At 37.2% G+C, this 12,429-nt stretch overlaps 1 protein-coding gene across 2 annotated transcripts; it reads left to right on the top strand.

Moving 5' to 3' along the window:
- The first annotated feature begins 1,110 nt into the window (after positions 1-1,110).
- Positions 1,111-12,155, top strand: USP1 (ubiquitin specific peptidase 1). 2 transcript variants are annotated; one of them, XM_037043581.1, is made up of 9 exons: positions 1,111-1,197; positions 3,246-3,489; positions 5,213-5,333; positions 5,875-5,979; positions 6,524-6,684; positions 7,712-8,391; positions 9,321-9,491; positions 10,141-10,342; positions 11,131-12,155. In XM_037043581.1, exons 2-9 carry the CDS (start codon positions 3,320-3,322, stop codon positions 11,864-11,866), a joined length of 2,346 nt encoding a protein of 781 aa, XP_036899476.1. In that variant the 5' UTR covers positions 1,111-1,197; positions 3,246-3,319; the 3' UTR covers positions 11,867-12,155. The 2 variants fall into 2 exon arrangements, with proteins under 2 accessions (XP_036899476.1, XP_036899467.1); XM_037043572.1 differs by having other exon boundaries at positions 10,126-10,342.
- The last annotated feature ends 274 nt before the right edge of the window (positions 12,156-12,429 follow it).

The raw sequence follows: 12,429 nt of genomic DNA, 5'->3' as shown, positions 1-12,429 counted from the left end.
CCGAAACTAGTTTCCCTGGTAACCCCGCCCGACGGTTTACGCAAGAAAGGGGAGGGGCTTATCGCGAGGGCCTCACTCCGGAAACCGCACCCTCGGAGTATTCCCGAAACGCAGAGCTAGATTTAACAGTCGACAGCAAGGGTGCGCGCTCCGTGCCAGTGAGAGCGGAAGGAGGGGAACAGGTCCTGAAAAATACTTTGTATGTCCGACAGTGATTGAGGGGAGCCATCCTTTTGTTAAAAATTTTTATTGAATATTGGGGTGATATAGGTTAATACTCTTCTTGGTATTGGCTGGACTTCTTTTCTCCGCCCACTCAATTGGCTTTTGTCTAGGTACTTCTGATTGGCTCCTTTTCACCGGCGGCTGGGGGGCAGTGAGGACTGGGGGATTGTTCACGGATTGGTGGATTTGAGCACCTGGCGGCTCCTTTTCCAGGAAGGAGCCGTCCCATCTTCTCTTTGTACCATCTCCCGACCCAAACACCTTTCCCGTACCTCGCGCGCACTAATGGTTAAATAAAAAAGGAAAGTGAGGCTCGAGCCCGCCGGCCAGGCCTCTAGCACCTAGCGCGCGCCTCCAGTGAGGACCCAAGCGAGCTGTCCGTGACGGTGCCTGCAACATTTGAAACTGCAGAACCCGTTAGGATCTTGGGGAAACTACCGTTCCAGCTGGTTCCGGAGCACGCGCGTGCCAGGGGGCCAGGGGCGGTCGCGAGGCAGCTCCTGCCTTTCGCGTCTCTGCACCGTGGAAACTAGAACCGGCATTTGCGAAGGACGCCACGTCCAATCGCGGCACTGGCGCGGGCGGAGGCTAAAACACGGGGGTCCTGAGAGTGAGGAAAACGCGCCAAGTTCCCCTCGGTGGTGGAGTGGGAAAGACCCTAGCGGTTCAGGCGCTTCAGGCGCTTTGCCAGCGGAGTACTTCTTGCGCTCCTCACCATCCCGGGGCGGGCGCGGGCGGGCGCCGCTCCGGGGATGTAGTTGGCGTCAGCGCAAGGCAGGACCGAGAGGCGGCTCGGGTTCCCGCTCTTGAAAGCGAATGGTCACTCCCCCGCGGGGAGGGTGATCCAGACAGTTTTTCCTTGGGTCGGGGACTCTGCGGGCTCCGGGCAAGGTCTCAGCCGTCGCACCTATATTCATTCCGGTTGGAGTCTTCGGCGTGACTGCCGCGGACCTCGCTTTGGGCCATGACCAGGTAAGGAGGGCCTGGGGAGGAGAGGCCGGTGCCGGGTCGCCGACGCAAGTAGGGCCGGCTTCCGAGTGGGGCTGGTCTGGGACGCCGGCGTCTCTGCGGCTGGGAAGAACCCCCCCCCCCCCAACTCCGACCCACCCACCGGACCTTGTCCGAGCTGCGCCCTTGTGGAGCGGCTGCTCGAGCCCTTGGGCACCGGGCGGGGCGCCCCCTCCTGCCGCGGCAGGACTCCAGAAAGCAGGTGCGGCTGGGGCGTAAATTGGCCAAGCCCACGGGCTTGGGGGCCGGGAGTTGTAGTTCGAGCCCGGGACGCCGCGGGCCAGCCTCCTGCCGCGGGGGAGCCCGCTGCGGTGACGGGCACCGACCTCAACACAGTTTCGTCATCTTTCACTTTTGCGTTCGTAGAAATGTTTTCACTTCCGTTGCCCTGTGTTGGTAATTGCTACATTTTACCGCGCAGTTTGTTTTGTTTAGAAGTATTTAGAACGCCACGTGTTTTAAACCTTTGTTGAGAATGTTATCGCTTTGGGTTTTTTTTTGTTTGTTTTTTTAGTGAAAAATGGGAATTGAGTCGTGTTTTTAGAAAGAAAGTTGATGGGACTGAGTGTTCATGCTGCCATTTGTTCAAGAGCATTTACTGTTGGATTCGTGTTTTCTGCGAAATTTGAAACTATAGAAGAAACACTTTTAATGTAACAACCTTCAGTTTTAAGGAAATCCAAGAGCAAGAAGTGTTATGTTTTCAGTAATGTTAAATATTTAATCGTCGCTCTGAGGGAGCCAGGAAGGTTGGTTTATTCATTTAGGATTGATAATCCGTTATTTCAGCTACTTGATCAGTTTTTCTTTTATTTACTTAAGTCCAGTTACTGCTTCTTATTCGGTTTCCATGATTTACTAGAATTGGCTCTCAAGAAAAACGAGATCCCCGACAACTTAGCGAAAGCTGGTTTATCATTACGCTAGCATTTTTATCAAGTAGCATTAAGTGGCAAGGAGAATAAGTTGAGTTGGAGGAGGGGATGGGGAAATTGGTCAACTTTCCACATTCCTGAGTTGTCTCAAAAAATGTGGTTTCACTGCCGAGTGCAGTATTGTGAATTCCCAGATCAGAGACAACCAGTGAAACGCTTAGTAAGGGTGGAATTTGAGCGAATTTTTTTTTGTTCATGGTATCATTCTGTATCTGTTTGTCAGTCATTGCTGAGCTTTCGGGTTTGAAGTAATTTCTCCCCAGTTAGTCTAATGAAAAATACAAGTGATGTACAAGATAATTACCACAAATGCCTTAAAAAAAAAATCTAAAGGTTTTACCTGAGAACTAGGAAGAAAGGTTGCAAAAGGCAAACCAAGTCATCTTTTTGCCTACGTAAAGCATTATTTTTTAAAAGCTTATATTTTAAAAATATTTGGAAAATAAGTCGCATATTGTAGTTTTTAGTGCATAAGAATTTTATATACACAAAGTTGCCCACTATCCCAACTTTCTGTTTTTACTTTTCACTCAGGTTTTTGGGCATAACACCATCACATCAATCCCTTTTCTTGTATTTAAATTATACTTTAAAGAGACTTTTAAAAGATTTTTATTTTGTATATTCATATTAGTAAGTAGAAAAGGCCTCGGAAGGAAGACTCATTCCAGCATCCTTTGATTTCCCATTCAGCACTGTTTCCCACCCCATACTTTTGTAATTAGAGACAGTAGTTAGTTGCCCAGTTAGTATTTCCTGGATGAATTAATAAATTACAATAAAAATGAAGGTCTTCTTAATCTACTTTAACTGCAGGTCTTCTAAAATGGGGTATTCTGTGATGTGACCCGTAATCTAATAGCGGGCTAAATAAAAACAGTATCATTTACCTGATACTTTTTGTTGTATAAGAAAGTTAAGGACAAATAGAACAGAGTGCTTATTACTGCCAGGCATCAGGTTTTCAAATACAAGGTTCCAATTAGTAGTATTCTTTGGTAAATTTGTTTTCAGAATTGATTTTATTGCCTACAGCTGATAACCGAAAACTAATTAAACCTTTTCTGTGATTAACAGATATGATTGGTGATTGATTATAACATCCCTATATAAATTAGTACTTGTCAGCTCTTTGGGATTTGGAGAGAAAAATGCCTGGTGTTATACCTAGTGAAAATAATGCGCTTTCAAGAGGTAGTCCATCAAAGAAAAACAGACTTTCCTTGAAGTTTTTTCAGAAAAAGGAAACTAAGAGAGCCTTGGATTTCACAGATTCTCAAGAAAATGAAGAAAAAGCTTCTGAATATAGAGGATCTGAAATGTAGGTATCTTAAGTATACTTCTGTGCTCTTAAAATTCCCCATGAGTGAAGAAGCAGGGAACTTGGATGGGTACTTCCAGACACTCTGACCTGATAGTTCATAGAGGCAAAACGCCCCCCACATTCTTGTGAGACAAGTCTAGCAGTGTATAGTAGAGACTGAGCAAGACTGGTGGTTCCCCCCAGGGGTTACATTGTTAGTGTTAAAACTCATTTACATTGTGCTCAGCCACTTCAACTGACTTGGAGACATATTTATTGGCTAAAATTGTCTTTTAATTGAAACATGATTATAGTACAACACATTTAGTGTAAGGGTAAAGAAATGTGTAATTTTGGTTAAGAATACTGGACAGTTACCTGAGATGTTTACACTTTGTAGTCATACCTAATACATGAATTATCAAACCTGCCGGGGGTGTACAATTGCAAATTATATTTAAAATAAACTTAAAAACAAGTGCTTCTGATGCAAATCCTTTACAGACTAAAAAGAAATCACAACAAAATGAAATATTTATTCCATCAGTAGCTTCAGCTAGTCTATGCTAGCTCCCTATTGAGCAGGTAGGCACTCTGCTCTATGACTATAGATTTGGTTGTATGTGTAATTTCCCAATATTTGCCAGTAATCAGTTTAGGAGGTGGTATGTGAAGCTTTTCTTTACCAGAATTCATGCCTGAAAAACTTTTTAGGTGCCAAAGTAATAGTTAGCAACTATAAAATACAAATGATGTGATGACCTAACTAATGTTAGCTAAAGACTCTTTCCTCTTACTCTTTTGTTAATAGAATCTGACTTCTTAGTGCAGCCTTTCCTGAATATTGTTAGTCAAGTTGTTTCCAGGTTCTTAGAGTTAAACTATAATTGATCCCTGAGCAATATGAGTTTGAACTGTGGGTCCATTTGTGTGGTGATGTTTTTCAGTGTATACCATAAGTGTATTTTCTCAAGAACATTTCTCTTTTCTCTAGCTTACTTTATTATAAGACCATAAAATATAATGCATATAACATACAAAATACATTAATTCACTGTTTTTGATTTTGGTAAGGCTTCCAGTAGGCTATGAGTAGTTAACTTTTGGGAGAGTCAAAAGCTATAGGTGGATTTTCAACCATGCACTCCGGTGGAGGGGAGGTCAGCACCCCTAAACCACCCTCCCCCCTGCATTGTTCAAGGGTCAGCTGTACTTGAGAAAATTGTCATGTTGGGCCCTATTATCTATCATTGGCTGGTGTGGTTCAGTGGATTGACAGCCTTTGAACAGAGAGGTCACTGGTTAGATTCCCAGTCAGGCAGTTGGGGGCATGTGAGAAGCAACCAGTCGTGTATCTCTCAGCACATCAATGTTTCTCTCCCTCTTTCTCTCTCCCTTTCCCTCTCTCTAAACAAAATCTTTTTTAAAAAGTTCATATTGGCTTAAATCACTACCAGTTCTTCCTGCTATAAAATGGAATTAATAACCTCTTGATAATTTTGAGGCTTCTTAATTGTAACGATATTTTAGAAGATCTTGTAAAATTTTTATTCTAGGTGTACAGCCAATTTTTTACATGTACATATTTCTTCTCTTAAAATGTAACCTAAGGAAAATCCATATGCTTTTCAGATCATACAACTTTTAGGGGAAAGACTAAATCTAGGAAAGTAATATTTCTACTTTGTTTTGTTAAGATACTATTTCATTATATTTTTCTCCTCCTTTTTATACTTAATAGTGATCAAGTTGTTCCTGCAGCACAGTCCTCACCTATAAACTGTGAGAAGAAAGAAAATTTATTACCATTTGTGGGACTGAATAATCTTGGCAATACTTGCTATCTTAATAGCATACTTCAGGTAAATTGATGATTTTGCTATATTAATGAAACTTGTAGGCAAAGGATGATATAACATTTAATGCTTCTGAGAATTTCAGATTATTAGAGGAGTTTAATAGTCCATACTGGCTTGGCCTTTGATTATAAATAAATCAGAATGGGCTAAAATAAGAAGAATGATTCTAAATTGTGTTAGAAACTTCCTTTGGGGTAAGAAAAAGTGATACATTAAATAAAAATTGTGAGAGCCAAATTGAGTACACTTTGGTTAAGTGGAAGATAAACCTTTAGTTTTTCTGCCCAGTTTCTGGTGTTACGGTGATAAGTATTTTAACTCTTGGAATTATATTTGTTTTATGTTGTGTGCTTACAACAGTAAGTCTTAGCAGTGTCTGCTCAGAGCAGTATTGCCTCTGAGGGAAGACAGTGGGTTAGGATGATGAAATAGAGAACAATTTTTGACACAAACATTAATCTTAGAATTGTAAGTAATGCACATTTAAAAGTGCTATATAAAAAGCACGAGAGTGATGTTCAGTAAACAATCTCACTTTTTATAGGTGTTATATTTTTGTCCTGGTTTTAAATCTGGAGTGAAGCACTTATTTAATATTATCTCAAAGAAGAAAGAAGCTCTTAAAGATGAAGCCATTCAAAAAGAGAAGGTAAAAAAATAAAAATAACGAAACAATATAAAAATATAAAGTAGTGGAAATTCACTTACTCCCAAATAAAAAAGTAATAGACAGGATTTGGGAGGAGGATGACAATTATTTCTTGGTATTTTATATAGTCAGAAAGGCAGTTATGTTTCATTCTTGCAGGGTAGGTAAGTTTCCCCTCTTATAGTGTCTTCTCCAGTCTTAATTTATTGTTCATCGGTAAACTTCGTTTGTATTCTACCATCACAAATTATCATATTTTTGTACCATCTGTCACTCATTTATTGGTTTTCCAATTTACACATTTTAAAATTTAAGTAAATATAAAGGAATCTTTAACTTACATAATTAGAAAATCATTATCATCCACATAATAGAAAATACCGCCCCGAAACCCTCAAAATTAAAAAAATTTGTATGCCTCCATATAATTAGTGCTGTAATGAAATTAAATTTAGAAAACCTGGTTTTGTCCATTGAGACAAAGGGAAAGGTACTTAATTTGTTCATAAATAAAACATTGACTTGTGTGTTTCTTTTTTGACAGGGAAATTGTAAAGAAGATTCTTTGACAAGTTATGAACTAATATGCAGTTTACAGTCCTTGATCATTTCAGTTGAACAACTTCAGGCTAGTTTCCTCTTAAACCCAGAGAAATATACTGATGAACTTGCTACTCAGCCAAGGCGACTGCTTAACACACTCAGGTATAGCCTATCATATAATTCTAGGATTTCAGTTTAGCTACTTACTGCTTTCTGCAGAGGAGAGCGATACGTGAACATATCTACGGGTTTATAATCCTTAATATCCCAGAGAGTCCAAACACTGGAAACTTTTTCATAAGTTTGGTAGTAAACCCATTAAATCCAAATGTATGTAGTTATTTATAATATTTATTCATATTTATCTATAATGTGACTATCCATTTTTCTGTAGAAATAGTAATGTGTCTTAGTGGATACTGCCCCCTATCATGTTGGCAGTATATATTTTATTACTTATGTGTCAGTTCTGAAAGTGAAAGTTCTGAATTCCCAAATATGAGTTACATGTCTACTCAAAATATATTCATAAGAATTATAAATTCCAAATATGCTATTTTTGTTGTGTATGCTTAGATGAGAACTATTAGTTTTAACTGGATTAGATTTTATTAGTGTTGTCTTTAAAAATAGAACTTTATCCTATATATAAAACAGCTTTACTTAAAATGTTATAGGCTAAGTCTTTTAAAAATTATCTACCCATTTGGTTTAGTAATAGACCTAGGTGTAATACATTGCTGTATATTTGTTAAGAGGTAGTGTAGCAGGGTGGCTAAGAGCAGGTTTGAGTCCTGGCTTTGCAGCTTAGCTAGTTCTGTGACCTTGGGCAAATTACCGTATTTGTAAACAGTGGTGATAATACCCATTTCATTGGGTTGCTGTGAGAATTATACATGCAATATAAAAAGCATTTTGAATAGGGCCTGATAATGGTAAACACTGTACATGTTAACAATAATATATTCAGAAGAGGATTAAAGTATTTGTGATAGTGAAAATAAGGTGAAATTTTTTTAGTTACAAGTTTAGGTAAGTTTCACATTAGTAGCTGAATAAATGTTTTTAGATTTAAAAAACAGAGTCATGATGTCCCTATAGGTATGTATTAACTTCTATATAGAAAGCTTTTCTTTTTTGTAATATATTTTTAACACTTGAATATGTGAATGGAAATTTTTATTTATAGGGAACTCAACCCTATGTATGAAGGATATCTACAGCATGATGCGCAGGAAGTATTGCAGTGTATTTTGGGAAACATTCAAGAAACATGCCAACTCCTAAAAAAAGAAGAAAAAGATGTGGCAGAGTTATCTAACAAGATGGAAGAAAAACCTCATCAGAAAGAGGAAATTGGTGGTGATAATAGCATAGAGATGGAAAATGTGAAGCATTCTGAAGACTATAAAGAAAAACTCCCAAAAGGAAATGGGAAAAGGAAAAGTGACACTGAATCTGCTAACATGAGGAAAAAAATTAAGGTATCCAAGGAATACCAGTCATTGGAAGAGAACCAGAGACAAACCAGATCAAAAAGAAAAGCTACAGGTGATACATTAGAGGTACCTCCTAAATTAATGGCCAACCACATTTCTGAAAATGGGAGTATGAGACCCTCACAGAAGAAATCAAAAATTAAAGTAAATTGGTTAAAGTCTGCAACTAAGCAACCCAGCATCCTTTCTAAATTCTGTAGTCTGGGGAAAATAACAAACCAAGGACCCAAAGGACAATCTAAGGAAAATGACTATGATCTTGAAGAGAACTCTAGGAAGTGTGAAAATGATAACACAGCTGATGGTTGTGGACTTGAATCCCCAGTGAACAGCATTAAGCCCATTAATGAAGTTAAGCCCATCAACAAAGGTCAGTATAATTTCTTCTTAGACATTGATAGGTGGGCAGATTAACAATTGGAACTGGAATTTCTCAGGTACATGTATAAATAATTTCTCATGTACAGTATAAATCTTGCTAAAGTTTTGGCCCTGGCTGGTATAGCTCAGTGGATTGAGCACAGGCCGGTGAGGCAAAGGGTTGCTGGTTTGATTCCCAGTCAGGGCACATGCCTGGGTTGCAGGCCAGGTCCCCAGTAGGGGACACTACACATTGATGTTTCTCTCCCTTTCTTTCTCTTTCCCTTCCCCTATCTCTAAAAATAAATAAAATATTTTTTTTAAAAAGAACTATCAATTAAAAAAATTGTAACTGAATTGTGTTTTAAGCACTGTTCTTAGATGTATTTGTGCGTGTGTGTATAAAATGTCAATGTAAAGGTAATAACAGTTTATGGCTTATAAAACTAAGGGAATTCAATACATTTTAATGGAAAGAGAATAAATACTTTCACCCCTTACATAAACAATATTTGACATAAACTCGTGAATGGTATTACATTTAGTGAAAATGCAGTTTTAAAGAACTGAATAGTTAAACTGTACTTGAACTGGATTTTTACCTAGTTTCTTCCAGATCTGCAGATTGCAGGGAAAATGTGTAGTGTCAGTTTTACCACAAGTGTCATTCTTATTTTGGGGTCATACTATAGGAGGTGTCTTTGGGAAAGAAATTATGAAGACACAGTTGTGACTTTTTTTTTTAAGAGACAACAGTAATTCATATTCTGTATTTATAGGGAATTTATATTTCACAAATAAGGCACCTCTTAATGCTAATAAGCAAGTTAAGATTTGAAAAATCAGCCTTTTATTTATGTATGTTTTCAATAAATGTTGAAAATTAATAAACTGAAAAATTAATGTGTATAGACTTAAATTCTTCTGTTTTTGTTATAGGCACAGAGCACATTGGTTTTGAGCTAGTAGAGAAATTATTCCAAGGTCAGTTGGTATTAAGGACTCGTTGCTTAGAATGTGAAAGTTTAACAGAAAGAAGAGAAGATTTTCAAGACATCAGTGTGCCAGTACAAGAAGATGAGCTTTCCAAAGTAGAAGAGAGTTCTGAAAGTAAGCACAATTGGATTTTTTCTAAGGACTATGGAATAAATACAGCTTTCTTCAGTAAGGACCATGTATCTAATCATAGCTTGTATAATTATTGAGAAGAAGTTGTCTTAGTATCTTTAGTGTAATAAAATCTTAGCTTCACTTAATAATTGGCATTTGGAAAACATCTTTATTTTGATGTGTAAAGTGTAATGAGAAAATGAAACAGTTCAATAAGTTAACATTTGGATGCCTGAATTTCTCAGCTGCTGAGGATATTTTTGTTAACACAATATTTGAGCCACTGTTTTGTCTAGTATAAGCCACAAAAAAGTATGGGAATGTTATGGGACATGGTCATGAAACTGGTTTACCTGTTCACTTGTTGGAATGTCGCTATTAAATATAATAAAGTCTATCTTATACTGAGTCAGAGACTAGGTTTATCATCTAAATATTTTTTTGGCTGAACAGCTACAAATATTTAAGACATTTGCTCTGTTGAGGGTGAACTTATGATAGGAGTTTGTGAAACTCAAAGGAAATGTCTTTAGTTATTTTTGGAAGGATTACTCATTTGAAACTGCATGCTAATTGAACATGGAACTCTGTAGTTTAACTTTTAAATGATAGACTTTTCATTTGTGATTGAAAGGATTTTCTTATACAGTTTCTCCAGAGCCAAAAACAGAAATGAAGACCCTGAGATGGGCAATTTCACAATTTGCTTCAGTGGAGAGGATTGTAGGAGAAGATAAATATTTCTGTGAAAATTGCCATCATTATACTGAAGCTGAACGAAGTCTTTTGTTTGACAAAATGCCTGAAGTTATAACCATTCATTTGAAGTGTTTTGCTGCTAGTGGCTTAGAGTGAGTATTATAAATAAAAGCAATATGAAGAAAATGAGCTGCTATATAAGAAGTTTTGTTCAACAAACTACTTAAATGATTTATAAAGATTGCTTTGGTGAAGTGTGTTCTAGTGTCCCTGTAAAAATGCATCCCTTCAAGTCATTTTGGGATGAATACATATTTTGATTGCTTCACACATCTTTTCATTCCTTATTAGATACAGTTGAACTGATTAAAGCACCAAGATTTTTTTGAGGGGAGAAAAGGGTAAAATTATGTTAGTATTAAGGTAAGCCAGGAAGTCATTAATTTTTGAACAATTTGAGAGATTCTCCCATAGTTGAAAATTTAAATATCTAAGACCAATTTAAAAATAAGTATATAACTGCCAATTACATTTTGAATAGGCTGACTTTTTCTGACATGTATGCATGTCATGGCAGATACTGGTCCTTTCTATATCAATGAGTTTGAAATTACCTGAGGGTTTCCCAGTAGCTCTTCACATATTTTCTTGTGTCAGAAGAATGACATACAGTTCTCCCTTTTAGTGGGCTTAATAAAAAATGATTTTTGGTTTTTAGCTTTTTTTTTTAATGCTATTAAATTAAGGGAGAAAAGTGAAGGGGGAAATACCATATAGCTTTAACAGAAACATCTGAACATTAGCACTTTTTTTTTAGTATTTTAACTTTAGTTAAATATTTTAAAGTATATAAAATTGGAGTCTTTTTCTTCTTTTGTGTTTATAAAACTTAATATATATAAAGTGGAATTGCAGAAAACTTGTTTTTTTTCTTCCAAAGGTTTGATTGTTATGGTGGTGGACTTTCCAAGATCAACACTCCTTTATTGACACCTCTTAAATTGTCACTGGAAGAATGGAGTACAAAGCCAACCAACGACAGCTATGGATTATTTGCAGTTGTGATGCACAGTGGCATTACTATCAGTAGTGGGCACTACACTGCTTCTGTTAAAGTCACAGACCTTAGCAGTCTAGAACTAGATAAGGAAAATTTTGTGGTTGGCCAAATGTGTGAAATGGGTAAGCCAGAACCACTGAATGAGGAAGAAGCTAGGAGTGTAGTTGAAAATCATGATGATGAAGAAGTATCACTTAGAGTCAGTGGAAATACACAGTCAAGTAAAGTTTTGAACAAAAAAAATGTAGAAGCTATTGGACTTCTTGGAGGACAAAAGAGCAAAGCTGATTATGAGCTATACAACAAAGTATCCAATCCTGATAAAGGTGCCGGTACAGCATTTGCTGAAAACAGAAATTCAGAGACTGACATTACTAATGGGACCCAAGAATCTGATAGAAACAAGGAATCCGGTGACCAACCAGGCATTAACATTAGTGGATTTGAGAACAAAATTTCATATGTAGTACAAAGCTTAAAGGAGTATGAGGGGAAGTGGTTGCTTTTCGATGATTCTGAAGTAAAAGTTACTGAAGAGAAGGACTTCTTGAATTCTCTTTCCCCTTCTACATCTCCCACGTCTACTCCTTATTTGCTATTTTATAAGAAACTGTAGAGTGAGTGTATTTTCCTTGTGTATATAAACAGACCCAGACAAACCAGTAACGTTGATTACATCAAAAAGTCTAGTTTTTCTTTAGAAGCTATTGTATATTATTGGTCTCTAGGTTTTTATATAGTGAAATTTGAATTACTGAAAACCATGTTCAGTTTTAGAATTCATTTTCCTTAGTAGAGACTAGTGATGTACTAGCTTCTGGGAACAAACTATAGGTTGTTAATTGAATTATCCAAAATGGAAGCATTTAAACACTTTTGAATTTACACCTTTTTGTGTTTGCTTTTTAAAGTGCTTGTATTTGTATCTTCATATTTTGGAGTAATTATCTACATGTTTATAGGTCCTGTGGTTTTTCAGCAAAGAAGCAGAATATCATTTCAGTACATTTTGTTTTATAAGTCATGAAGCCAAATCTTTGATGGGCTGTATTAGAGGCACAAAGCCTGGGATGTGTGTGTATTCACAATGGTGTATATTTTGTGCCTTGGGTCAATTTGAAAGTGTCTCAGAAAACCTGGACAGTCCTATCTTCACAAAAATTTTATATGTATTTATGA

The sequence above is a fragment of the Sturnira hondurensis genome, unplaced genomic scaffold (assembly GCF_014824575.4).
Source record: "Sturnira hondurensis isolate 20B ecotype Veracruz unplaced genomic scaffold, ASM1482457v3 Scaffold0000648, whole genome shotgun sequence".
In the NCBI taxonomy this organism is placed as follows: Eukaryota; Metazoa; Chordata; class Mammalia; order Chiroptera; family Phyllostomidae; genus Sturnira; species Sturnira hondurensis.
The sequence above is the reverse complement of the archived record's forward strand: the minus strand, read 5'-3'. Positions and strand labels throughout refer to the sequence as shown.

Excerpts from the sequence above, each read along its gene's own strand:
- USP1 (XM_037043572.1), top strand. The coding sequence starts at position 3,320 with ATGCCTGGTGTTATACCTAGTGAAAATAATGCGCTTTCAAGAGGTAGT. Across the intron at positions 3,490-5,212 it reads GAATATAGAGGATCTGAAAT|TGATCAAGTTGTTCCTGCAG; the intron begins GTAGGTATCTTA and ends TATACTTAATAG. Across the intron at positions 5,334-5,874 it reads ATCTTAATAGCATACTTCAG|GTGTTATATTTTTGTCCTGG; the intron begins GTAAATTGATGA and ends CACTTTTTATAG.